The following is a 27,138-nucleotide window of genomic DNA, read 5'->3' on the forward strand; positions in this document are numbered from 1 at the left end:
AGGGGCGCAGTAGGTAGTGCTGTCGCCTCACAGCAAGAAGGTCGCTGGTTCGAACCTCGGCTCAGTTGGCGTTTCTGTGTGGAGTTTGCATGTTCTCCCTGCCTTCGCGTGGGTTTCCTCCGGTTTGCTCCGGTTTCCCCCACAGTCCAAAGACATGCGGTACAGGTGAATTGGGTAGGCTAAATTGTCCGTAGTGTGTGTGTGAATGTGTGTGTGGATGTTTCCCAGAAATGGGTTGCGGTTGGAAGGGCATCCGCTGCGTAAAAACTTGCTGGATTAGTTGGCGGTTCATTCCGCTGTGGCGACCCCGGATTAATAAAGGGACTAAGCCGACAAGAAAATGAATGAATGAATGATAAGCTGAAGGAAAATGAATAAATGACCTGGCTCATAAACAGTTGTTCCTTTAAAAACTTTAAATTGTTAAGACACTCTAAAATTGTTGCTTGATTGTCTTTACGAGACAGCTCCAGAGTGTTTCGCGTCAGTGGAGACCTTAAAGACGAGCTTGTGGTGACAAGAAACCTGAAAGAGAAGAACACTTGCACTCCTAAAACATGTAAGTAACTTTACCACAATACACCCAAAAAATATTTCTGCTGCTTGTTTAAAGTACTTATGTAATATTTCTTAACATTTCTTAAGTCAATTTCTCTAATCAATTACTTATACGGCGACGCAGTGGCACAGTAGGTAGTGCTGTCACAGCAAAAAGGTTGCTCGGTCGCTGGTTCGATCCTTGGCTCAGTTGGGGTTTCTTTGTGGAGTTTGCATGTTCTCCCTGCGTTTGCGTGGGTTTCTTCCGGGTGCTCCGGTTTTCCCTACAGTCCAAAGACATGTGGTACAGGTGAATTGGGTAGGCTAAATCTTCCGTAGTGTATGAGTGTGTGTGTGAATGTGTGTGCGGATGTTTCCCAGAGATGGGTTCCTGTTGGAAGGGCATTCGCTGCGTAAAAACTTGCTGGATAAAGGGACTAAGCTTAATAAAGGGACTAAGCTGACAAGAAAATGAATGAATGAATGAATGTATACATATACTGGTGATTAAGTTAACTGATTTTTGTCAGGACAACAAGGAGTAATTGTGTGGAACCTAGCATTTTTTACAGTGTATATACCCAGCCGGCACAGTAAGTCAACGTGACGTCAGATTGATTTACCCCAACGTCGTTGGAATTTTGTTTGAATATGAAAATATGTCAGGCCAACATCAATATCCAACGTCCAACCTAAAATCAACCAAATATCAACGTCTAATGATGTTACAGCTTGATGTTGTGTGGATGTTCTAATCAGATGGGATTGGATTTTGGTTGCCATAGCTCATGTATAAATGTCAGTATTTGACGTTAATATGACGTTGGTTTAAGATGTTGGGACAACATTGGATTTTGGTCACTTTCCAACACAACCTCAAATCAAATAAAATACCAACGTCACTTGATGACGTCATTGGATGTCAAAATAACATTGTAATTATACACTGGCTAGATATTGAATTTTGGTCACCTGGCATCACGAAAAGAATATATGTATGTATATAATATATATATATATATATATATATATATATATATATATATATATATATATATATATATATATATATACAATAATGATTATTCTTGTAGGGTCTAAGATGGTTGGATGGCAGTTATGCTCTGATCTGACTTATCCATTGACACTGATGGGAAAAAGCTTTCCACCATTGGGTCCAGTTATTTTTACTCTCAGACTTCAAAAACTGGACAAAGGTCTCAACCAGTATCTCTTGGAGGCAGCCTATACTTTTGTATCACAGGTTTGTAGGATATGTGACATTTAAATTAAGAAGGTCAAAAATACATTGTCATTAAATTGACATTTATTATGGATCTTTAACAGAGACATTTCTGGATGCCACTGGAAGCCACGCTGCTTCTTTTTATTGGAACACCACAATCCACTATCCACAGAGATGTATCCCTGGATGTCAATCTCACTCCGAAAAGGCTGATTCTGAAAATAACTCATCCCCTGAAAGCCATTCTCATTCAAGGTTTTAACAGCGCCTCACAAATGAATTTCTATATGGATGTATTGTTTGAAACCCTGGACCACAAAACCGGTCTTAAGTTGCACAATTAAATTAAATAAAAAAAAAAATTTAATTAATTACTTACACTTAAAAGAATAAAGCCATTCCAACTTATTTATTACTGACAACCGTAAGCAATTTATCTAATTGATTCACATAGTTGTAATAAAGTCAGCTCAAAATACCTTGCAAATAATGTTTTATTTGTAAAAAAGTCTTTGAAACTGCCCTTTTTAGGATTTGATCCAAATTGTGACATTTTGGTAGCGTCATTGTAAATTCAAATGAGATAGGTCTTAGCTCTTAGGTCTCTTTTAAAAAGAGGGCGGAGCTAAAGAATGCCTGTGTGTCAGCATAGTGACAGATTCAAAAACTATGCTATGCTAATGAGGGAGAGATCGTCACCAATGGGCGGGGCTCTCCCCCACTGATGACACGTACAAAAGAAGAATTTCAATCAAAGTGTTTCTGCAGTTTTTATAAAGTAAAATAGAAATAAAAAATAGAATTAATGTTTACCATTAGAAGCTGGTTATATTCACAGACTGTTGCCACACAACTGTGTTTAAACCACTTGTAAAGGGATTTTTGCAAAATAGTATAATATACTTGGTATTACTTAAAAATGTAGTTGATTAATTTATTAAAATAAGTGAAAGCAGGATAAAAATATGTGTTGTATATATAGCGTAGGTCAAAATGATACTCTCTTTTTTGCCAAAAATCATTAGAATATTATGCAAAGATCATGTTTCATGAAGATTATTTTAGACATTTACTGTATAGATATTAAAACTATTTTTTTGTTTAGTAAAAAGCATAGCTAAACATTTAATTTACATAACTTTAAATGAAATTTTCTCAAAATATAACTTTTTTAAACCCTCAGATTCCAAGTTTTCAGATAGTTGTATCTTTATTATCTATTATATATTTTTCTATCCTAACAAGCCATACATCAATGGAAAACCTATTTATTCAGCTTTCAATCTCAGTATAAACCTCAACTTAATACAATACTCTTATGATTGGTTTCATGGTATATTTATCTAAAAGATATTGTCTAATATTTTTGTCTCCACAGCGCAGCTTGAAGAAATAAACAACCAGCGTTCAGGCAGAATCGAACTACTGATTGACAACATCCACCATTATTTCATCAAGGTAAGTAAGAAGAACATTTTTGTGAGTTTTAAAGTTTTAAGTTATGCTGCAAACACTGATTTTTATTGTCTTGTTTCTAGTCTAAAAATTCTCAATTCAAGAGACATTTTCTAGACAAGCAAAAAATATTGGGCCCTATTGTACACCCGGCGCAATAGACCCAAGACATGTATTGCAAGATTTGTTGCTATTAGCATACCAGTGCAACAGTAATTTTCCTGTTTTGTGCCATGTTGTTTAAATAGCAAATCCATTTGTGCCACTTTGCGGACTCATGGGTGTGCCGGTCTAGAATAGAGGTGTGTTAAGGCGCATTGTTGGTGCGTTACTATTTTTGAGGAACTGAAATAGACTGTGCCACTGACCAACTAAAAGCTGGTCTAAAGTCCAGCGCAGATCGCGTTAGTTATGCGCCTATGCAGGTCTAAAAGCAACACAAATATCTTTACATATGGGGGGGGGACTTTTTTCAGTTTATTCATGACAACTTGCAATTGTATAATGTTATTATTATGAGTGATATTTATTATATGCATATTTATTTGTTTTAGTAAAAAACTAGTTTAGATTTGTCCACCTGTCGGGTTTTGGAGACATCTGCATCACCATATGGGGCATGAGAATAGGATGCGTGTTTGGATATAACTTCGCTATTATTGTTCATTTGCTGGAAATTGGAACTGAATTTAGAAATTGTTTTGAAAAAACTTAATGCTTAACAAATGAAAATAAATATGCTAATGGATGTCTTCAGTGGAGGGTGTACAACACCGTTTCCTTATCTAAGAAAGTAAAGGAGTAAAGTAAAGAGTAAAAGTAAAGAGAACGTAAAGAGGCTGACTGGAGGAGGCTCGCTGCAGATGGTTTGTTTAACTGTTTTCTTACTAGTGAAGCGTTCAGTTTTTACACTTACAAAGTCCACCATGTAAAAAGAAAATGCGCCATGGTGCGAAGCAACTGACTCTTAAAGAGAATGGGAGATGAGACTCTGATTGGTTTAATGCATGTTAAGCTTAAAACACATCCATAACTCATTAAGAGAATAAGCACAACCCTGTTAGACCATGCGCCGCGGCGCAAAGTGTACCAAAAGTGGATTCGAACATGCCCTTAATGCTTTTGCACCATACGATTTAGACTTTGCGCCTAGATTGGTAAAATTTAGCCCATTGTCTGGTTTTAAGAACTAATATCCTATGATATATTATGTAAGGCACAGTTATAAATAATTAACAAACTGTTAACTTTTGTTTAACAAGTCATTTATAACTCATTAACTAACAGCTTTTAATGGAATATTAATTAGTTATAACGGATAGTTATTCTAAAGTGTTACCCAAGTAATAAAGCACATTTTTTGCTGTGAGTTTTCTAATTCAAGAACAGTATTTATTAAATCATTCACCATTGTTCCCAAGGGTCTACTGGAGACTGTGAATCTTGCTTCAGAGATGAGAACCCACTTTCATCTTGATGCCAAAGTAGTGGCAGATGGGCATCCATTTTCCCTATCAGTCAACACCACACATGCCCGCAGCAGGAAGTTTGTAATACAGGCTTTGCTTAAAAATGTCTTTAACAAGGACGCATCATTCTCAGGCAAGAACATGCATTAATTTGTTGATAAATTGATTTGCATTTTTATGTGTTTTTTGATGTCAATGTCAATTTGATGTCGTTTTGTCATTAAGGTGCCTACTGGGATAGATTTAAATCATGAACAGGCCCGCAAACGAATTTAATGCGGCCCGCGAGATGATTCTGTAAGCTGCAATTTTTCAATAAAATATACTGCTGTTCCATCTGTGTTCACTGGATGGCGCAATAGTAAACTGTAATTTCATTCGAACTAGAAGCCTAAACCAGCGTCAGTTTGACAGGCATCTCAGAGAGAAAGACCTCATCTATACCCTGTCATACCACACCAGTTCTTCCTACACAGACTTTACTTGGGCGGGCCACCCAGGTATATTTGGTGGTGACACATGAATATTACTATTATTATCATGCTTTTACACTTTTTTTGTATATGTCCAAGAAAACTAAACACTCGCGATTGATTAACCAGTGGAAAATCTTCTCTCACTCTGCATGTTTCCTACTGGTTCTGTGTGTGCGCGATCGGTCACTCACACAGGAACTCTCACGTGCTCTGCAGACCCACAGGGACGCCTTTTCCGCTGTATCCGACTGTAGTTTCTGAATCTCCTTAAATGTCCAGGATTCAGATTTTACTTTTTTTTTTTAAGTTGCCGTTACTTGTATGTGTTTTTGCATTACCATTTTACATCTGACTGTGTTTGCACAGCCGCAATAGAAACATTAAATGATTAATCATTTAATAACTTTATACTCGGAGAGAACAAAATGACATCTATAATGCCTGCAAAATATTTGTACACCATAAGAAATGGCTAATCAACAAATTAGCTTTGTTTCAATAATCTACACATTTTTTTTCTAGTAATTATTATTATTTTTAGCAATACTGTCTATTTGTATTCCTTTTTGCTGTTATTTATTTCTCATTTGCTGTATATTTTATTCACTTAATGATGTTAATATATTACATACTTTATACATATCTAAAATGCTTTGACAGTACTGTAAATGTCATTGAGCAGCCTTTACCTGTCTGTGGGTGCACATGGCTCCTAAATAGCATAGAAGTTGTGGATTTCTATTACTTCAACAGCCTTTTTAAAATAACTTTAACCCATTGAAAATAAAAGGTGTATAACAGTGTCATAATTAATGAAAATCAAGTTAAAAATCTAATTATTTTTTGTTTCTCGCATGTAGTTGACCATTTATGTGTTATTTTTCAATCTGGCTTCTACAGCAAGTATATTTTAAACCTATGGGAAACACTGCTCACTGAGGTGATCTCACGAGGAAATGTAACAATTTTTCGTTTTGTCAGTTTAGTGGCAATTTTATACGAGTTCAGTTGTATAAAAATGTGCCATTTGAAAAAGGAGGCGTGGTACCCAACCACACGACTAACCCCCCCAACCCCCCCATTGTTTTGACCAGTCCTGCCCACTTCAGAACAGATTTTCCTCCATGTGGCCACTGAGCTAAAATGAGTTTGACACCCTGATTTTAATCAAAGCTGGAAGTTTGACAATAATCAACGGGATACTATATTTTTAATATTATAATATATTATTTTTTAATTATATAAGTCATGAAGTTATGTTCTATTCTTTCTTCTCTTGCACATGACTTACAATGCCTTTATGATTTGCAAACAACTCTCTATGTTCTGCCTCACTTCACAGTGCAGCTGGAGAGAAGTTTGGAAGATGGCAGGAGACATTATTCAATAGATGCTGGATTTCTTTTACCCAGCGCTGTCAGTCTCAGAGGTCTTGGGTTATTGAAGCAAAGGGGTTCTGAGTGGAGTTCTGCTGTTAGGGTTAGGTACGGTGTAAAAGGTAAGTGACTTCTAAATAACAATAATGCACCATTTCAAGACAAGAGCACAATAGACTTTTTCAATCACTTGAATCTTTTTTCAGAAGATTTGGAGAAAATGCAAGAGTGTCACATGACCCAGAATCTTCACAGCGAATCGGACTCCATCCAGACGTATCGTGTAACAGCAGCTCATGAACTCCACTGCTCCCAATTCATCAACCTAAACCACAAGGTAATATTTATTGTCTCAATAACTCAAATGCATTCTTTGGTTTCATGGATAATTTTTGAGAAAAGTTTAAATTTAAAGACTATAAAAATGTCATGCGGTGCAACCATCAAGTAAACAAATGTTCAAAAAAAGAAATGGTTACATTTATTCAGCAAGGATGCATTTTTTTTGAAAAAGTGACAAGAAAGACATTTATTTATTTACTTACTTAAGATAAGGAGGGCTAATAATATTGACCTTAAAATGGTTTTAAAAAAAATTAAAAACTGCTTTTATTCCAGCCAAAATAAAACAAATAAGGCTTTCTCTAGGAGAAAAAAATATTATAGTAATTACTGTAAAAAACCTATGCTCTGTTAAAAATCATTTGGGAAATATTTCAAAAGGAAATCACAGGAGGGATAATCATTTTGATTTCAACTGTACACTACCTGATAAAAGTCTTGTCGCCTAAGTTTTAGGAACAACAAATAATAACTTGACTATTAGCTAATCATTTGGTATCAGAAGTGGCTTATATGAAAGGCAAAGGCCTCTAGATTACCCTTATTTCAGCAAAATAAAATATGATCATGCCTTGATTTTGATTTATTTAATTAGGACAGTAAGGTCTGACTTACTTGAGAGTTCACACTTAGCTGATGATTGGTAATAGAGCGTATTTGGTATGCTGTCCCGGGAGAGAGCTCTGAGCTCAGAATATCCTTGAGTCCGGAGCTCAGAATATCCTTGAGTCCGGGGCTCCCTCCTGTTTGAAGGGCGAGAGAAGAGTTTGAGCTCAGGTAGGTCTCGAGAACTCCCCCGCTTGTCAACGTGCTGAGACATGTCTGACTAAGGGCTCTATTTTGATGATCCATGCGCAAAGTCCAAAGTGCAGGGCGCAAAAGCATTAAGGGCGTGTCAGAATCCACTTTTGCTACTTTAAGCATGGAAAAATCTGCTTTGCACCGCGGCGCATGGTCTAACAGGGTTGAGCTTATTCTCTTAATGAGTTATAGGTCTGTTTTGAGAATAAACCAATAAGAGTCTCATCTCCCATTCCGTTTAAGAGTCAGTTGCGTCGCGCCATAGCGCATTTGCTATTTATATGACGGACTTTGTAAGTGGAAAAACTGAACGCTTCACTAGCAAGAAAACAGTTAAACAGAGCATGTGCAGCGTGAGAATGAGAGAATGAGCCTTCTCATTATTTACTTTCACTTTCAATCTCGTGGATAGGCAAACTTGTTGTACGCACAGACATCCATTAGCCGAATAAATTATGAATAAATGAAGTGTGTTAAAAAAACTGAGTTATTTCCAAACACACATGCTATTCCTCATATGGTACAAAACCTGACAGGTGGAGAAATCTAAGCTTGTTCCTAATAAAACAAATATAAATATAAATATAATAAATAATTATTTGTAAAGATATTTGCGTATTACTCTACATCCTGTGTGTATTAAGCAATGTGTAAGTGAGGCGCATGACTAACGCGCTCTGCGCTGGACTTTAGACCACCTTTGATCTGGTCTATTATGTTTCTCAAAATAGCAATGCACCATAACACACCTCCTTTTTTAGACCAGAACCCCAAAGGGCGCACATATGAGCGCAAATGTATTTGCTATTTTAACAGTGTGGCGCAAAACATCAAAACGACTCTTGCGCCAAGCTGAAACTAGCAAACAACAATTGTGTCGTGCCTTGCTGTGAGGCAACAGTGCTAACCACTGGGCTGCCATATCGGAGGAGGGGTAGGAGTGGAAGGGGGGATTCTTCAAGATGAAGATGACTGGAGTAGAAAGCTCTGGTTATTTATAGTGCGTCAGTATTCATCTGATTGTTGTAATATACGGATCTGATGCAGTTCCAGCTGTGTTCAATCACAAGCACGTGATCCTTTCGAAATCAGTTTATAAATAAACCACACGTACAGTATAGAATACAAAGTCATGGTGCAGTGGATGACTCCCATGAGCTCGGAGGACTGCATCCATACATCTCTGCAATGACTCAAATCACTTCATGTCATCTCGAATGGCAAAAAAAGCGTTCTTGCAGGACTCCCAGAGTTCATCAAGATTCTCTGGATTCATCTTCAATGCCTCTTGCTTCATATTATCCCAGACATGCTCAATAATGTTCATGTCTCGTGACTGGGCTGGCCAGTGCTGGTGCACCTTGACCTTCTTTGCTTTCATGAATTTTGATGTGGAGGCTGAAGTATGAGAAGGAGCGCTATCCTGCTGATGAATTTGCCCTCTCCTGTGGTTTGTAATGTGATGGGCAGCACAAATGTCTTGATACCTCAGGCTGTTGATGTTGCCATCCACTTTGCAGATCTCTCGCGTGTCCCCATACTGAATGTAACCCCAAACCATGATTTTTTTCTTCACCAAACTTGACTAATTTCTGTGAGAATCTTGGGTCCATGCGGGTTCCAATAGGTCTTCTGCAGTATTTGTGAAGATTGACATGCAGCTCAACAGATGATCCATCAGAAATATCTACCTTCTGCCACTTTTCCAAATGATCAACTATAAGTCAAGTTATTATTTGTTGCTCTAACAACTGAGATCAACGACAAGACTTTTGTCAGGTAGTGTAAACAGAATTCACGTAGATATTCTTAGGATAGCTAATTTAATGATACAAAACCATGACTAATTTGTCATTGCCCAGATATAGTGTTCACCAGCCTTTATCCAGTAGTCTGGATCTAACATCCTGAAATGCGTGTGGGTCTGCAGCTGGATCTATCTCAGTTTGTTTCCACCAACAGATTCTCTTCAAACACGAAAGGAGCCCAGTCCACGTCCAGTCATCTCTTGATATAAGCTATGGAAAACAGTGGAACCAGAGCAGCAACAAACACAGGATCCTCTTTAATCAGTCCCTCAGAAACCAGTCTGGACCAGACCTCACCAGTTACGCAGTGGAGGTTTCATTCTACCAAATATGTTCACTCTGAATGTGGCTATCGAATCTGCTCGCTCATATTGTGGTCTTGTATACTTATGTGCCATAATAACATATGCTGCTTCTTCCAGCTCAGCCTGCGTCTTCTGGACAGAGGTCAGAATTACAGAACTCAGCTTCTGCATAATAACTTCAAGACACAAAAATCAGAGAGCAGCACCCACCTGAAAATCAACTACAACAATCAAATGCCTCTGATAGCCGGTGTCCACTGGAAGGATGTTTCAACGAAGACTTCCCTTCAAAAGTGGGAAGGTGTGTGTGCATTGACTTCAATTCAAGTTGGTTTGTATAGCGCTTTTCACAATAATTATTGTTTCAAAACAGCTTTTCAAAAGGTGCACAGTATTGCATTCAAATCAAATTCGGAAAATGTATTGTTATTAGTCACTATAACTTTATTAGTTACTAGTAACTAATTAACTAATAGCTTTTAATAGGTAAAGTTATTATAAGCATAGTTAGAATATATAGGTATATAAGTTACATACAACCCAGGCTCATTGTGAAAACGTAGCCCTGCTGACATTTCAGGAGACATTTCCCGGTAGGTACGTATTTGTGCAGTTTTTGTTTTAACTAATCCGCAAGAGGCCGCTGTGTGCACCGTTCGCGCTCGTGCTGATCTTGCGTGAATAGCCGCCAGAATCCGCTGTCGAGCGACCGTCCGTCCGACTGACTGACTGAATGACCGATTGGGCAACCCAGCCACCCTCCTCCTCCTTCCCTAAACCCGAGCGACGATTTACAAAAGCCATCCGGAAAAGAAAAGCAAAAGCCCTTGTCCGATTTTGACCGCGTTTTCGGATTTCGCCGATTTCTCGCCCCGTGCAAATTCGTTCGCTTTCATTTTTTGGATTCTGTTTTTCTTCTTACCTGATTTCTGGAACCGCTCTTTCCCAGGCTCGAACCTGGTCGTTGCCGCGGGCGGCTCCTCCTCCTCCAGGCCTCCGCTCCGCCAACGTAACACTACGAGCTAAGTGAACAAACTGGTTGCGGTGGGAAAGCCCTCCACACGGAGGTGAGCCATCAGCCAGCGAGCGCAAAGAAGAGGAGCGGCGTCACACCGCCCCGTAGCGTTCGCTCGAAAAAAACTAACATACGTTCCTCCGTAAATCGTTAATCGTCGCCTCCAGAAACGCTCGCGGGTCTACGTTTCCAGAATGACTCTGGGTTGGTTACATAGATGATGTCTATGTATACATGTTCTAAATCTGTAATAATGTGTATATGAACCATATAGATTGCCTTGTTTTTGATTAGATTAGACTTTATTTTCATTACACATGTACAAGTACAATACAACAAAATGCAGTTTAGGTCTAACCAGCAGTGCAATAGCAGCAAGTGCAGGATACAGGTATATGTTATAAAGTATAGTTATAGAAAAACCACGGTGATATTTACAGATGGATGTAATATCAACATTATATACAGGTTGTATTAGCTATGAATAGAGAATAACAATAAATGGATATATGTACAGGTTGCTATTAATAATCAGAAGTGTTCAGATAGATAAACATGATTACAAATGTCCATGTGCAGTGGGTATGTACAGTTAAATGTAGTGCAATGAATATGTGCAACTTTTAAATGTGCAAATGTTAAACAGTGCAGTGATTGTGAGGAGTATTAGTTAGAGGAGAGTGGGGGGTGTATTGGGGGTGGGGAGAGTCAGCGGGGTGCAGAGTTCAAAAGAGAGACAGCCCCGGGGAAAAAGCTGTTCCTCAGTCTGCTGGTTTTTGTCCGAGGGAGCCTGAAGCGCCTGCCGGAAGGCAGGAGTGATAACAGTCTGTGAGCAGGGTGAGAGGTGTCCTTAGGAATACTGCGTGCTCAGCGCAGACAGTGTTTCTTCTGGATGTCCTCTATGGCTGGCAGTGTGGTCCCTGTGATGCGTTGGGCAGTTTTCACCACCCGCTTCACGCTCAGCAACAGAGCAGCTTCCATACCAGACTGTGACGCAGTTGGTCAGGATGCTCTCTATTTTGCAGCAATAGAAGTTCACCAGGATGGCTGATGAAAGCTGGTTCTTTTTAAGTTGCCTTAAGAAAAATAGGTGCGGGTGAGCCTTCTTGACCAGGCTGGAGGTGTTGATGGTCCAGGAAATGTCCTTTGAGATGCTTTCATAGATGTTTTGATAGCTTTGCTGGTTTTGATAGAGATTTTGTTGACAAGCTTTCTAAAATCTGTCGATACATTGAATCCAGCAACAGTTAATGTTCATGTTATTTTACCAGCATATTTTGTCTTGGGGTGTTGGTACATTATTTAGTACATTCATTTAAATACATTATTGCATCTTGCATTACTGAGAACATAACAATTAACTTTCATTCATTCATTTTCCTTCAGCATAGTCTTTGATTTATCAGGGGTTGCCACAGCAAACGAACCAGTGTAATAAGTTACTACATTATTAAAGTTCATCGAGATAAACTTTTGAGGTTAGCTTGACATGCCTGTTGGTAATAATTTATTTAAAAAAGATAGATAGATAGATAGATAGATAGATAGATAGTAAGGGTGGAGCCGAACCCGAATACGGTATTCGGAAAGGCACGAATAGCGTGTTTTTACGAATACTTAATTCGAACAAATACTTGAAATAATTATTTGTATTCGGGAGCAAGAAAAACACTATATCAAAAAGCAGCGTTTCCTCATGAGACCACAGTGCATGCCCGCGTGAGTGAGAGTGAGTGAGTGAGTGAGAGAGAGAGAGAGAGACAGAGAGAGAGAGAGAGAGAGAGAGAGAGAGACGCTCAGTCAGAAGTCGGAGGGCGCTTCTCCACAGCAACAGACAGAAGGCTCGGCTGAGCGAAAAAAATACTTCACTGCATCATAATTTTTGTTAAATAGATTTTTGTACCTTAACTGGGTTCCAAAGGCAGTTTATAAACTTGTAGCGGAGTTAAAGCGGAGTTTGATCGGACGTCTGCAACCGGGTGCTCCGTTTACGCAACGTTAGCTCTGTTAGCGCGGTAATTTAGACAATAGACTGTTGACAGAGTAACGTTAACGTTCGTTTATAAAGGTTAAAGCGATGCTTTTGCAGTTGTGTCGAATAGTATGCACCTATGGGAGTTATATGGTACGTCTACATTACTGTCTTTTGCAGACAGCAAGATATATGCTATAGGCTAGTTAACCTTAGCATAGCTTACCGTCACTTTTTATTAACTTAAAACTCCTCAAATACATTTTGGCACTATGAAAAAATGAGACTGCTGCTGAGCCATTTCTTGGTCCTCCACCAGTCAAAAGAAAAAAAAAAACCTTCAGGTTCTGTGTGGAAGCATATTACAGTCAGTGGTTTTGCAGATAAAACAAAGTGATACTGTATAATGTGTGCAAAAGTGAAATCAGCAGAGTCAGAGATATTAAACATCTGTTAACATCTTCTATGCATAATCATTCATTAATTTCTTTTCGGCTAAATCCCTTTATCAATCTGGGGTTGCCACAGTGGAATGAACCACCAATTTATCCAGCATATGTTTTACGCAGTGGCTGCCCTTCCAGCTGCTACCCAGCACTGGGAAACATCCATACACTCTCTTTCACACACATACAATAGGGACAATTTAGCTTACCCAATTCACCTGTATTGCATGTGTTTGGACTGTGGTGGAAACCGAAGCACCCGGAGGAAACCCACACCAACATGGGGAGAACCCAGTCGGGGCTTGAACCAGCAACCTTCTTGCTGTCAGGCGACAGTGCTACTCACTGTGCCACCGCGCAACCTTCTATGTAATGTATTATCACATGCACTAAAAGCATCCTCTCCTGATACTGTCTGTGAACCCCCCACAAGCATCAATCCCCTCAATCAGCTCAGCTATGTTCTGCTAAATCCTCCACTAGCACCAAACCATCAACAAAGCTACATTCTGCCCCAGCAAGTCAGTTTCAAACATAAAAAAAAAAAAAACTTTGTGTTTGTTTTGTGGCAGGCAGATGACAATATAAGGGCTGTATCTTTTAGTATTATATAGAATACGTTTGTTCTGCCAGATCCCCCAGGCAGGGTTTTATTTAGATTTATTTAGTTAATATTAGTATTTGGAATTCTGTCCATTGGAAAAAAGTTCTTTCAGAAGAAGAACAGTTTTTTGAAGTATTATTTGTTTTTATTCTGTCTATTCAGTGTCCTTCAACAAGAACGGTGGTGGTGGGGTTCATAATATTCACAATGGTATTTTATTAGTTGTTGGTTTAACCATGGATGAGATAATGGCTTCCATGTTATTTTCTTTTCAATGACATTTCTTGTCACATGTTCAAAAACAACAACCAATATTGCATGTCTATAATTTATATAATGGGTATAATTAAACAATACTTTCACTATAACGTAAATAAGAAGTGTAATAGAAAAAATATATATTTTTGCGCCATTTTGAATTTTACTCTAATACAAATACAAATACAAATACTTTTCCCCCCTCAACAAATACAAATACAAATACAAATACCGGCTGCTCCGCACATCCCTAATAGATAGATAAAAACAGTTTGTAGATAGATAGAACGATAGATAGATGCAACCCGGGCTCATTGTGGAAACGTAGCCCCGCGGACGTTTCTGCGGACTGCGATTTACGTCCCGGGAGGTACGTATTCGAGCGGTTTTTGTTTTCGCGGATCCGGACTCGGACACCCTCGGACACCCTCCTCTTCTTCCTCCTCCTCCTCCTCCTTCCCTAAACCCTCGTGACAGTTTGCAAAAGCCGTCCAGAAAAAAAAAAAAGCAAAAGCCCTCATCTTCGATTTTGACTGCGTTTTCGGATCCCGCCGCGTTCTCGCCCTTATTTTTCGGATTCCATTTTTCGTCTTACCTGATTTTCGGAACCGCTGTTCCCCGGACTCGATCCCGGTCGTCGTCCCTGCTTTCCAGCTCCTCCTCAGGGGCCTTCGCGCCGCCGACGCAACGCTGTGAGCTAAGCGGACAAACTGGTTGCATCGGGAAAGCCCTCCACTCGGAGGCGAGCCGTCGGCCGGCGAGCCCGAAGAGGAGGGGCGGAGCGGCACCACACTGCCCCGCAGCGTTCGCTCGAAAAAACTAAACGCAGCCTTACGTACCTCCGGCCACGTAAATCGCGGTCTCCAGAAACGTCCGCGGGGCTACGTTTGCAGAATGAGCTTGGGTTGGACAGACAGACAGACAGACAGACAGACAGAACACAGACAGACAGACAGACAGACAGACAGACAGATAGACAGACAGATAGATAGATAGATAGATAGATAGATAGATAGATAGATAGATAGATAGATAGATAGATAGATAGATTAAAACAGTTTTTAGATAGATAGATAGATAGATAGATAGATAGATAGATAGATAGATAGATAGATAGATAGATAGATAGATAGATAGATAGATAGATAGATAGATAGATAGATAGATAGTATTTTCTGTATTGCTGTGAGTTCAATAGTCATGCATCTCTAGTAGGTTTAGATGTAAATGACCCGTTTGAAAGAGTGAATTCATACAGTTTGTGTCAAAGTGTGCTTGCCATTCACTGTCTCCACAGGCTCATTCAACATGGATACACCCTGGCTCTATGTGTACGCAGCTCAAAAACTAGCTCAGCCTCAACGCGGCATCACACAGTTCAGCTCTGAGGTAACCACAAGGAAACTAGTAAATATCCGCGGTGTTACACTGGAGGGTTTCTACAAGGACAGGGGTAAAGAACGACAAGGCCAGCTACATCTTTTCACGCCAACTTTCAGTTACGTCAAGGTGGGTGTACCGTACCTTCTGTCCAACACTTGATTAAAACACTCCTCACTGTGAGCTTCTCATGTCTGAGGGGTAAAAATGTTAACACAGGCTCATTGTGGATATGTACCCAGGTCTACATTTCTGTGAAATAAATACCCAGAGGTACGTCTGGCTGCATTTTGTTTGTAAAACAAATGTGAAAATGTGGTTAAATCTGAAAAAGAGGTAAAAGCCGCCCCTTTTCTAGATTACTTTAGAGGTTAGGTTTAAGGAAGGTGGTGGGTGGGTGGGTCAGTCAGTCAGTCAACAAGAAATACATTTTGCGATGGATTTTTGCGAGAAGAAGACATGCAAATAGCAATCGTGAGAGAAATCTGAGATCAACAAAAAGTGTACACAGAGGCCTCTAGTGGATTTGCGAAAACAAAACCTGCCAGCAGATGTAGCTCTGGGTATGTATTTTGCCAACATAGGCTCATTCTGAAAACGTAGCCCTATATACATTTCTGGAGAATGCAAATGGTGTAGCTTGAAGTACGTATGAGTGGATTTCGTCTTTAAAGCAAACACTAAGTGCTGCTATGATGGTGTTCCTTTTCGCGCTTAACAGCTATGCACTTACCTCCATGTGGACTGCTTTCCCACTGTTACCACTTTGTCCAGTGGCTTGCCATGTACATCAGTGGACTTGAGATGCAGAGAGGAGTTGAACAAGACAACGATGTTTAGGTTTGGCGAAGAACGGTTCCAGAAAGCGTGTACGACAAAAATAGAAGCCAAAAATAATGGGTCAATCTGTGCTTTTGAAAGCACCATTGGTTGGGTATAGGAAAGGAGAAGGGTAGGTCAGTCAGTCAGTCGAAAGCGGCCTCTAGTGGATTTACGTGGGAACAGCAGGCGCGAATGGCATTCACGAGAAAAATTCGAGACCTCAAAAAATGGACACAGTGGGCTCTGGTGGATACCAAGCGGCAACCTCCCGCTCTCTCTCAGGAAGCCAATACGGAAGTAACTAAAACTGCAATTCATCCGAAATTCCGCTAGTCCGGGCCGCTCCTGGCTCCAAAACAGAGCAAATTTCAATTGAGCCCACTGTTAGAATGGCCAACTTTACAGCAGAAAAAAAGGTGTTTACAGCCTGGTACAAAAAAAGATTTTGGTTAATACAGCTAATATTACCCTTCATGACAACTGTGAGGGGGGTGAATTTTTTTATAACTCATCTGTTTCCTTTATATTAAGTTATATTAAGTTTGCATAATTAAGGGCGTGGTCACTTGAGTGACAGCTAGGTCTCGCTGGTCGCCGTCACGTCACCTCAGCTGAATCCTGCAGATTAGCCACTGAACTCGGCACATTTATCGTATTTCTGTGTTGTTTTATAGGGCTTTACACAGTCAACTGCCTTTTGGACTTGTTTCCTACAATTATTAGATGGCATGGCATGCTGAGGGCACTTAATTGTGCTCACAAACCATTCACGTGGCCTCCGTTTCCCATGTGAGTAAAGTTATATACTTATCTACCATCTCTATACATGTATTTGTTTTATTTAAGATCATTTATCGTTTATATTTATATTTAGAGCTGTAATGCACTCCAGAATCTGACAGATTGATTAGCTGTAGGCTCTAGAACAGTCATCTGAAGCGTTGTCATACAGTGTTATGCTGGATTTTATCAATAGTCTTACAGTAACTAACACAGACTATATCTGAAGTGTTTGTAAGTAATTCGCGTTTTCCTCCTGTTGAGAAACGTCATAAGAACAATGTTTAGTGGCTCAATGTATTACAGCAGTGTGTTTTTAAAAGTTTAAACACTTTATTGATATAGTGTACAACCAAGCACAAGTGGTCAGAATACAAACGAGTCACAGGTGATAAAGTATTAAGCATTTCTTCCAAAGTAAAGTGTGTCTGAACCAGGTCTAAGCTAAATGCCAGCAGGTGTCTGTAGCTCCGCTCACTCTCCGCCTCTTTGCCCTTGTTTGGTATCCCGCCGTGGGTGTGATGACGCGTGACCAAAATGGCGACGGTTGGCCGCGCCTACTTGTGGCTTCTTTTGCGCTCTTCAGAAACCTATGGGTGACGTCACGGATACTACGTCCATATATTTTACAGTCTATGGTGGATACGCGAAAACAAAAACTGCAAAAAACGTAGCTCCTGGGACGTATTTGGCTCTCTACGTTTTCAGAATGAGCTTGGGTTGTATTTTGTAGTCTTCAGAATTGTAGACCTTGGAAAATATTCACAATGGGCCTGGGTTGCGAAATCTTCAGATGGTCCCCTTGGAGTAGCAACAGAACAAGTGTATAATCCCATGTTACTATCGTTCCAGGTTGGTGGATGGAGCGTGCTGGGTAAGCGTGGAGTCAAAGCTTCATACTCCATCAGCACAGCCTGGACACCGGCCTTGCATGGGCAAATCTCTGTAGGCAATGGCAAGCAAGTGAAGACTCTGGAAATGAGCGCAGGCTATGGCAAGCAGGACCTTAACATTTCAGCAGTTCTCAGCACTCTGGATAAGGTCTCAGAAACACACTCTTTCCTCTCTATATGCATTAGACACTTTCTTACAAATACTCTATTTTCTATTCTGAGTGTGGTTCACACTGGTGAGTGAGCTGAATAAACCACCTGTAGAAACTCTTGTCTCTACTATATATGCATCAGACACTTTCTGTCAGGTTTCAGGAAAGGAAAGGACGAGAACTCGATTGCAATACAGAAGATGGGTTTAATGATTATTTCTTCAGTGGGCGACCATTTGAGAGTTGCAGAGAGCTAGCTGCCGGCAATACAGCTATATACAACATGAGTTTGCATGAAAGTGAACCATTTTGGATGTATTATTTCTGATACTTATTTCTGTGCAGAAGCTAAAGAAGAGGCTTTTGATGATGACAATGACCCTGGCAGATCTTAAAAACCCTTATGCGGAGCTACAGATTGAGGGGGCCATAGAGGAAACAAGGAAGGACAAGAGGGTTTATCAGAAAAGATGGAAGTTAAACTTCAGGTCTGAATGGAAACTACTTGAAACTTCACTGACCATTTACTCAGCCTCCACTACTTCCAAATCAATTTGAATATTTGGTCCCACTTTATATTAAGTGTCCTTAACTACTATGTACTTACATAAAAATAAATACAACGTACTTACTGTGTTGATAATGTATTTGAGAACACTTGTGGTGCTTTTAAGTTGGGATAGGGGTTGGGTTATGGACAGGTTTGGTGGCATGGGTAGGTTTAAGGGTGGGTTAAGGTGTAAGGGATGGTCAACAGTGTATTTACAAATGTAATAACAAAAGTTAATTACATACATGTATTTAATCAAGCATAATTACACAGTAAATACATGTATTTACAATTAGTACATTGTAACAAAACTATTAGTTCCTGTAGCCATTGACTTCCATATTATAGAAAAATGCAATGGAAATAAATAGCTGATTATCTTTAGAATAATAAGAAACTAGTAAAAAATGAGCAAATGTTGACAGAATTTAGTGATTTATCCATTCTGCTGTACTCAAGTATTTATTCTGTTTTCGCTTCTTTTTAACAGACAACCATTTAAGTTTCTCCCTCAGAGTCTCATTCTCCAAGAGACATTCACCAGTGATCTACATCACAAGGTTTACACTCTGGAGTCAAAGGTTCTTGTCCATGGAAACAGAAAGGCCATTCATGTCCTTACTCTGGGTTTCCAGCCACAGCAGCCATACGTGAGTGTGAAATGTATCAACACACTGTGTAATAATCATGTTTCATAGCCTGTATTACAGTACAAGCCTATTAGTGTAGAATCACCAAGGCCATTAAGGTCTGGGTGCTAAGTCGGATTTTTCTTTTCGTTTTCTGGCGAACTTTGTGTATTAAAATATAATTTATGTGCTGTGGATGGACACAAGTTGCTTTCACATACAGCATTGTGCTGTATAAAGTCATTACAACAGCAGTAAAACAAAACAGAGTCAACAGTTGCACTTTTCCCAACATAGTATTGTAGTCCTGAATGATTTATTTTGAACAGATAAAACCCAGCTCACTCTTAGCAATTTTAGCCACAATTTTGTTCAATAAGGCAGAAATCTTTGGTCTTTGATTGTTGGTTTGAGATGTTCACTAATAGCCATTGTCACACCATTATCGTAAGACCCTTATAACTGTGTCATGAACTTTATAACAGCCTCGTTAATATTTTTCATGACCTCAATTAGTGGTGCAGAATGAATTTGTCAGAGATATGTCATAAAAAACCCTATTATGTATTTAAAAATGTCATATTTAGATTTTGGGGGTCTCCAACAGCACGCAGATAGTCATTATCCTAATGACTTCCATATGATTCATTCAGGGATTCATTTGTTCCCAAACCCCTCCTTAGCGCGATGCTGATCTGCGTTGATTGGTCTGATGACCCAGTCTGTTGTGATTGGTCGACTGTGTTCAGTGCGAGACAGAGAGAAACGCCCACCACGGCTTATCAACATTGTTGAAGCAGCCAGCGTGCAGAGTGTATGTGTGAGCACAATGCAGGAGTGCATTAAAGCAATGCAGTTAAACACCAGCATATTGCTCTATTCTTAACCATAAGTAAAAACAGTGACACACATTCAGTATTAATCCACACAGTGGCAAACGCTGAACTATTTTGAAACTTGACCACTGCACATGTGTAGAAACAGCTGATGATGGCCGTAGCAATGACAAATGGCTGAGGATTGCGAGCTCACAAACGCATTCAAATCCGTAAAGAAAGTGGCACACGTCGCGTTTTCGAAATGGCTTTAGACCCGATATGTAAATATGAAGTTAACCAGATGCAGTACAGGCCATGTGGAGTGATTACAAGTAACAAAACACACTTAAATACATATTTTGCAAGCTAGACAAAACAAGGAGGTAACCATTTTAATCGTATTTACACTTGTGAAATGGAGAAAGAAACTGGTCCATGAACTGTGTGCTGATAAAGTTCCTGTCAAGCTCTGACGGCAGACGAATCTTTTGTTGCAGTGTAGATTCTTGCAATAATCACCAGAATTTTCACTCATTAATGTTCACTCATCTTCAGTCATGATCAGTCCCACACACACCTGCACTCCGCTAGTGTTTGAAGGAAAAGGCACGTTCACGTTTTACCAGATCCGGCACTTCATATTTGGTACTGTTTTGTGTCTACATCAGGATACGATCCGGATGACTTTTGAATCATTTAAACAACACAGAGTTGACTCTTTTATTTAAAGAAAATAAGATATTTTTTAAATAAGGTGCACTTTCAGTTTTAAACTTCAGCTGGATATTTCCATTCACTTAGAGCTGTGTTGCACACTGAATGGTAGGTCATTTTCAAAAACCCATAATTGGGGCTCTTTACATATTAACGAAGCTGTTATGCAACTACAACGCAATGCAACTGACTCTTAAAGGCAATAGGATTTGGACATATTGGGCTCTATTTTATTGATCTAGGCGCAAAGTCTAAAGCGTAGGGCGCAAAAGCATTAAGGGCATGTCAGAATCCATTTTTGCTATTTCAGTGATGGAAAAATCCTTAACCCTTTAACAGGGTTAAGCTTATTCTCTTAATGAGTTATAGGTGTGTTTTGAGAATAAACCAATCAGAGTCTCATCTCTCATTCCCAGTCAGTTGAGTTGTGCCGTAGCGCATTTGCTATTTACATGGCGGACTTTGTAAGTGGAAAAACTGAGCGCTTCACTAGCAATAAAACAGTAAACAGAGCATCTGCAGCGCGAGAATGAGCCTCCTCATTCTTTACTTTCACTCCCTTTCGTGGATAAGGAAACCTGTTGTACGCACATATATCCATTAGCCCAGTGGTTCTTAAACTGTGGTACGTGTACCACTAGTGGTACGTGGACTTCCTTCTAGTGGTACACGGAGGAATGAAATATGTCATGTATATGTTACATATATTTCAAAATTTATCAAAAATTATGTATATAATATGCCATATATGAAATATAGCCTATATTTCTGAGGTAATCTGCCACATTTTTTTTTTTAACCGTGTGGAGTTGTAGCTGCTTTACTAGGACTACTCTATTGTATTTCAATACTGCTCATTTTGGTGGTACTTGGAGAGACAATTTTTTTCTGAGGTGGTACTTGATGAAAAAAGTTTGAGAACCACTGCATTAGCCAATACATAATTAATTTAGGTTGTTAAGCGCAAATATTTGTTTAAAAACTATTTGTAAATTCAGTTCTAATTTCCAGCAAACAAATAAATGAACAATAATAACGAAGTGTGGTCAAAAAACCAAAGTTATATCCAAACACACATGCTACACTCTCAGAAATAAAGGTACAGGAGCTGTCACTTTTCAAAGGATACATATTTGTTCACAAAGAGTCCACAGTGGTACCTCAAAGGTGCATATTAGTGCCCAAATGTACTTAAAATGTACTTTTGAGGTACTATTAGGGACTCTTCAGATATAATTTTATAGAAATCCTTTGTAAGTGACTTGTTACCACATAATGGTATCTCAATATAATCTACTGGAAGGGTCACTGGACAAAAATGTATATATTTTTTTCAGATTTGAGGAATGAAACTAACTGTTGTACAATGTGTTTTAATGGTTAGATGTGCTCCTCATTGGTCCAGTCTTTCAGCACTGAGAGAATTCCTCAAGACTCCAAAATCTGCTTCACGGTCCAAAACAACCAGGTGAACTAACTCAAAACAAAATGACGCTTAAATATTTTATAGTTCGTTTTTTTTTTTTTTATATATCTAACATGTAATCATAGTTTTAAAATTAACAATATTTCATTTTGGTCCTGGAAATGTGCTGACTTCACTTCTCTGTGAAGAATGTGCATGAAATTCATGTCAGGTTGTGGGCTGGAAATGAGGAAAGACTTGAAGCCTTTGGTCAGGTACAATTTCACGACCCAGCTACATTTCAGCAAGGTATTACAATAAAAGCCAACCTGTCCCAGCTGATTAAGGTAAGAATATACATTATACGTAAATGCATAGCCTGCAATGCATTAACTTCTTTCTTGCAAGCAGCAATTGGCAGTAGGCTAAGCGCGCATTCTCTCCTTCTCTCTGCTGGCGCAAAAGAACACTTTCAATGTATTGTGACAAATAATAATTGAACCTAAATAATGGCCCGTATTCTAATATCTGCAATTTCCGGTCAGCCTTCTTTCTTGCTTCGTTGGAAGCCGTACTGTTGTTTTTGATTATTATGTTTAAATTATTATATGTTTGAACTCTAAAAACAAATGAAACAAACTAAAAACAAAAGAAATCTTTCAGTTCTCATTGCCATGGTAGCACACAACATAATTGATGCATCTAAGCTCGACTTTCAAGGTTTTATGACAGTAATGTGCATGAGCAGCTATCTAGGTTATTTAAACTGAGCTCAGATTAGTTAGATCAAATGATCTTAAACTTGCTTTTGTGGAACCAATTTAGGCAACCCGGGCTCATTGTGGAAACGTAGCCCCGCGGACGTTTCTGCGGTCCGCGATTTACGTCCCGGGAGGTACGTATTTGAGCAGTCTTTGTTTTCGCGGATCCGCGAGAGGCCGCTGTGCACGCTTTTTCGCGTCTCGAGCGCCTCTCGGGAGCGCGCGCCATTCACGCCCATGCCGTTCTCGCGCGAAAAGCCGCCGGATCGGCCGACTCGGCCGCCCTCCTCTTCCTCCTCCTCCTCCTCCTTCCCTAAACCCGAGCGACGGTTCGCAAAAGCCGTCCAGAAAAAAAAAAAAGCAAAAGCCCTCGTCTTCGATTTCGACCGCGTTTTCGGATCCCGCCACGTTCTCGCCCTTATTTTTCGTATTCTGTTTTTCGTCTTACTTGATTTTCGGAACCGCTGTTCCCCGGACTCGATCCCGGTCCTCGTCCCCGCAGCCGGCTCCTCCTCCTCCTCCGGGGCCTCCGCTCCGCCGACGCAACTCTGTGATCTAAGCGGACAAAGTGGTTGCATCGGGAAAGCCCTCCACTCGGAGGCGAACCGTCGGCCGGCGAGCGCGAAGAGGAGGGGCGGAGCGGCGCCACACCGCCCCGCAGCGTTCGCTCAAAAAAAACTAAACGCGGCCTTATGTACGTCCGGCCACATAAATCGCGGTCTCCAGAAACGTCCGCGGGGCTACGTTTCCAGAATGAGCTTGGGTTGAATTTAAGCGTGGATTAAACATCGTTCGGCTCATTGAAGTCAGGTTTTTGACTTTAATCACTTTTTAAACCACTTTTATGAAACAGCCCCCTTGAGTCCTGGAGGTCCGGTGTCCTTCAGATTTTAGCTCCAACTTGCCTCAACACACCTGCACAGATTTTTCTAGAAAGCCTAGTAAGAGCTTGATTTGCTAGCCCAGGTGTTTCTGATTGGTAGAGCACCCTTGGTACCCTTTTAGGCAGCGGAAAAGCAAGCCTGATAAAGGTGACCCATACCAACCATACTGTGCCAGTGATTGGAAAAAAGCGTACGTATCATAATGCTCAGTGGAAACGGGCCATTATCCTATTTATACTACAAAATGTACTAGAATAGTGTATGAGTATGCGATTTGGCATGCACCTTTAGTGTTGTTCTGTTTAATGGTGTTTGCCGCTTACAGACAAAAACAGAGAGAAGGCAAAGAATGTTATTTTACAGAACTTTGTGTTGTGCTGTCACTATGTTTTGTTAAATTAAACCCTTTTCAGATGGATTTCCCATTAAATGTCAGCCTAAATATAGAAGCGCTCAAGAGTCACAGGAGCAAGAGCGACTTTGAGTATCATTCTGAAGGACAAATATGCATCGACAATAGGATATACCAGGTAAATACTTACATACAATAAAGTCAAAATTATTCATCCTACTGTGACCTTTTTTCTTTATCAAATATTTCCAAAATTATATTTTAATAGGGATTTTTCTCAGTATTTCCTGTAATATTTTTTCTTCTTAAGAATAAAAGCAGTTTTTAATAATACATTTTGAGTTCAATATTATTAGCCCCCTTAAGCAATATATTTTTTAGATTGTCTACAGAACAAATCCACTGTTACACAAAGACTTACCTAATTACCCTAATTAACATAGTTAAGCCTTTAAATGGCACTTTAAGCTGAATACTAGTTTCTTGAAAAATATCTAGTCAAATATCATGTACTGTCATCATGGGAAAGATAAATCAGTAAGTAGAAATTAGTTATTAAAAAGAAACTGGGCAAAAGAATATACAGGGGGGCTAAAAATTCAGGAGGGTTAATAATTCTGACTTCACCTGTATATATATATAGTCGTAACTGATCATGGCATAAGCAATTGAGTGCTTAACTTGTGTTTAATGTCATTTCAGGCAAATACAGCAATGATAGTGTCACATTTTGGAAACATCAGTAGTTCAATCAGCCTGCAGGCAGATGAAAAGAATTCAACCATTCACTTGATTCTGGAAAACAAGGCGGGGAAGGGCAGTAATGCATTGTCAATCTATGCTGACTTCCATCAGACCTTATTAGCAGGGGTCACGCCTGAGGGTCACATTCATTTATATGCAAATTGTTCTTCAGAACGGTAAACTGATAAAAGGATTTGTATTGCTGTGTGATTTGTATTGAGCAAAACAGTTTTTTACCCATCACTTTTCTCTTTCTAGCGTTTTCTTGCAGTGCAGGGTAAAAAAAGAAGACGAAACATTTAGTGCTCACTTGACTGGATCTCTACCTCATGACAAGCTGCACCTATCTCTTTCAGGAGATGTTGTTAATTCAATACAAGATCTCTCCGCTTTGCCTAATTCAGTTAGTATGGTTGGCGTGCTAACCCAGTCAAATGGTTTAACAGAAGGTAAATATCAAGATCAACAAATCAGCTCATTTACTTCATTTTCTTTTCCTGCTTAGTCCCTTTATTAATCTGTGTTCGCCACAGTGGAATGAACTGTCAACCTATCCAGCAGCATGTGTTTTATGCAGTGGATGCCCTTCCAGCAATAACCCAGCTTTGGGAAACACACATACTCTCTTGTATTCACCTATATTCACCTAAAGCGATATTTATTTTTTTCTATGCATATATATATATATATATATATATATATATATATATATATATATATATATATATATATATATATATATATATATATATATGCATAGAAAAATATATATATGTATATATCAGTGGTGTAGTCCTAGAAAAAAAGGTGGTGTACTATTACACCCGACACATATATATATATATATATATATATATATATATATATATATATATTTTTTTTTTTTACATCAGTTACCTGTATTTAAGTTAACTCAAAAGGGCCTGTGCATAAATGGAAAGACAGCTTTTTAGCTTACTTTCTTTACTGGCTTATTATTTTATAGGTTCCTTTAAACATCAATCAGCAATTATTTTTAATTGTCACATTCGTGCATGCTTGTTTTAAACCAAACTATTAGGAGTCTGTCTTCTGTTGTCGCTATTATATACTAGTAGTTACCCTTTTAAGTGGCACATTGTTACGCGATTTATGAGTAGTCTTTGCCTAATTGTTTTTAGTGTTAAATACGGTATAGTGTCGTTCACTAGCGGCACAATTAAGACAAATGTGAAATACTGTTTTACAGGGGCGATTTTAGGATTTTAATTTTAGTGTGGATCAGGATCAGATCCTTTTGGGGTAAACAAAGAAAAATGTATCATATAAATATTTAAGTAAGAATTGTAAGAGATAGGCACATCTTAACAAATTAAGTTGTGAGTTAAAAAAAAAAACCTGTTTGGTATACAGTTAAAGTGGACACAAATACATGTAAATTAGGGAAGTTTAATCAGAAAAACAAGTGAGTATACTGAGGGTTTACTCAATTATTTATCCTCAGAAGTGGTAATACCCAAACAGCTCATGGAAAAAATTAAGCATACTGAGTATACGTGCGTATAGCAAGGACTACACCACTGGTATATATATATATATATATATATATATATATATATATATATATATATATATATATATATATATATATATATATATATATATATATATATATATTTATTTATTTATATTATTTATATATATCATTTCTTAGATGGAAAATATGTTCATTTAAAGAATAATGTACCCAAAATAAAGTTAAGAAGCTCCCAATATCTTAAAAACTTATCTCAAAACAAAATACAAAAAAAAATAAAGAAATGTCTTAGCTGTTGGATGATGGTCTTTTCCTTAAGTTAAGCATAAAAAAACCCAGTAACTGGTCACTGATCGGAGTAAAAAAAACATTGAGTATGTTGAAATATGTTGATCTACTTTTAGTTGTTAATTTAATGAAACTTCATTATGATGGTATCCAAAACGTCAAATCTTATTCAGACAGCATGCCTATACATTTTCCTAACATTCAGTTATCTGGACAATAAGGAAGCACTTAGATTAAGCTTAAAACGCAAAGTTTCCCAACTAGGACTTCACAATACTAACAGTTTGAAAAAGTTCCTAGGAACCATGTGTTCCCTCTACCACAACTGAATGGCTGTTTC

At 38.9% G+C, this 27,138-nt stretch overlaps 2 protein-coding genes across 9 annotated transcripts in view; both read left to right on the forward strand.

Moving 5' to 3' along the window:
* The window catches only part of xpr1b (xenotropic and polytropic retrovirus receptor 1b), a 573,636-nt gene that overhangs the window by 296,597 nt on the left and 249,901 nt on the right, over nt 1-27,138 (forward strand). The gene's annotated exons all lie outside the window — the stretch shown is intronic.
* si:dkeyp-106c3.1 overlaps nt 1-27,138 on the forward strand; it is a 166,327-nt gene that overhangs the window by 48,197 nt on the left and 90,992 nt on the right. For 4 of the 8 annotated variants that reach the window (XM_073922994.1, XM_073923008.1, XM_021466774.2 and 1 more), the window contains 18 exons: nt 468-559; nt 1,632-1,801; nt 1,885-2,038; nt 3,162-3,241; nt 4,660-4,840; nt 6,526-6,681; nt 6,766-6,896; nt 9,665-9,823; nt 9,933-10,116; nt 15,408-15,619; nt 17,945-18,133; nt 18,483-18,625; nt 19,178-19,337; nt 22,233-22,316; nt 22,463-22,600; nt 24,312-24,428; nt 24,953-25,170; nt 25,253-25,443. In XM_073922994.1, coding sequence (XP_073779095.1) covers nt 468-559; nt 1,632-1,801; nt 1,885-2,038; nt 3,162-3,241; nt 4,660-4,840; nt 6,526-6,681; nt 6,766-6,896; nt 9,665-9,823; nt 9,933-10,116; nt 15,408-15,619; nt 17,945-18,133; nt 18,483-18,625; nt 19,178-19,337; nt 22,233-22,316; nt 22,463-22,600; nt 24,312-24,428; nt 24,953-25,170; nt 25,253-25,443 — 2,759 coding nt within the window. Of the gene's footprint in view, nt 1-467; nt 560-1,631; nt 1,802-1,884; nt 2,039-3,161; nt 3,242-4,659; nt 4,841-6,525; nt 6,682-6,765; nt 6,897-9,664; nt 9,824-9,932; nt 10,117-12,628; nt 12,956-15,407; nt 15,620-17,944; nt 18,134-18,482; nt 18,626-19,177; nt 19,338-22,232; nt 22,317-22,462; nt 22,601-24,311; nt 24,429-24,952; nt 25,171-25,252; nt 25,444-27,138 lie in introns of those variants that run through there. The other 4 variants (XM_073923000.1, XM_073923005.1, XM_073923011.1 and 1 more) reach the window with 2 other exon arrangements.

The sequence above is a fragment of the Danio rerio genome, chromosome 2 (assembly GCF_049306965.1).
Source record: "Danio rerio strain Tuebingen ecotype United States chromosome 2, GRCz12tu, whole genome shotgun sequence".
NCBI lineage: Eukaryota > Metazoa > Chordata > Actinopteri > Cypriniformes > Danionidae > Danio > Danio rerio.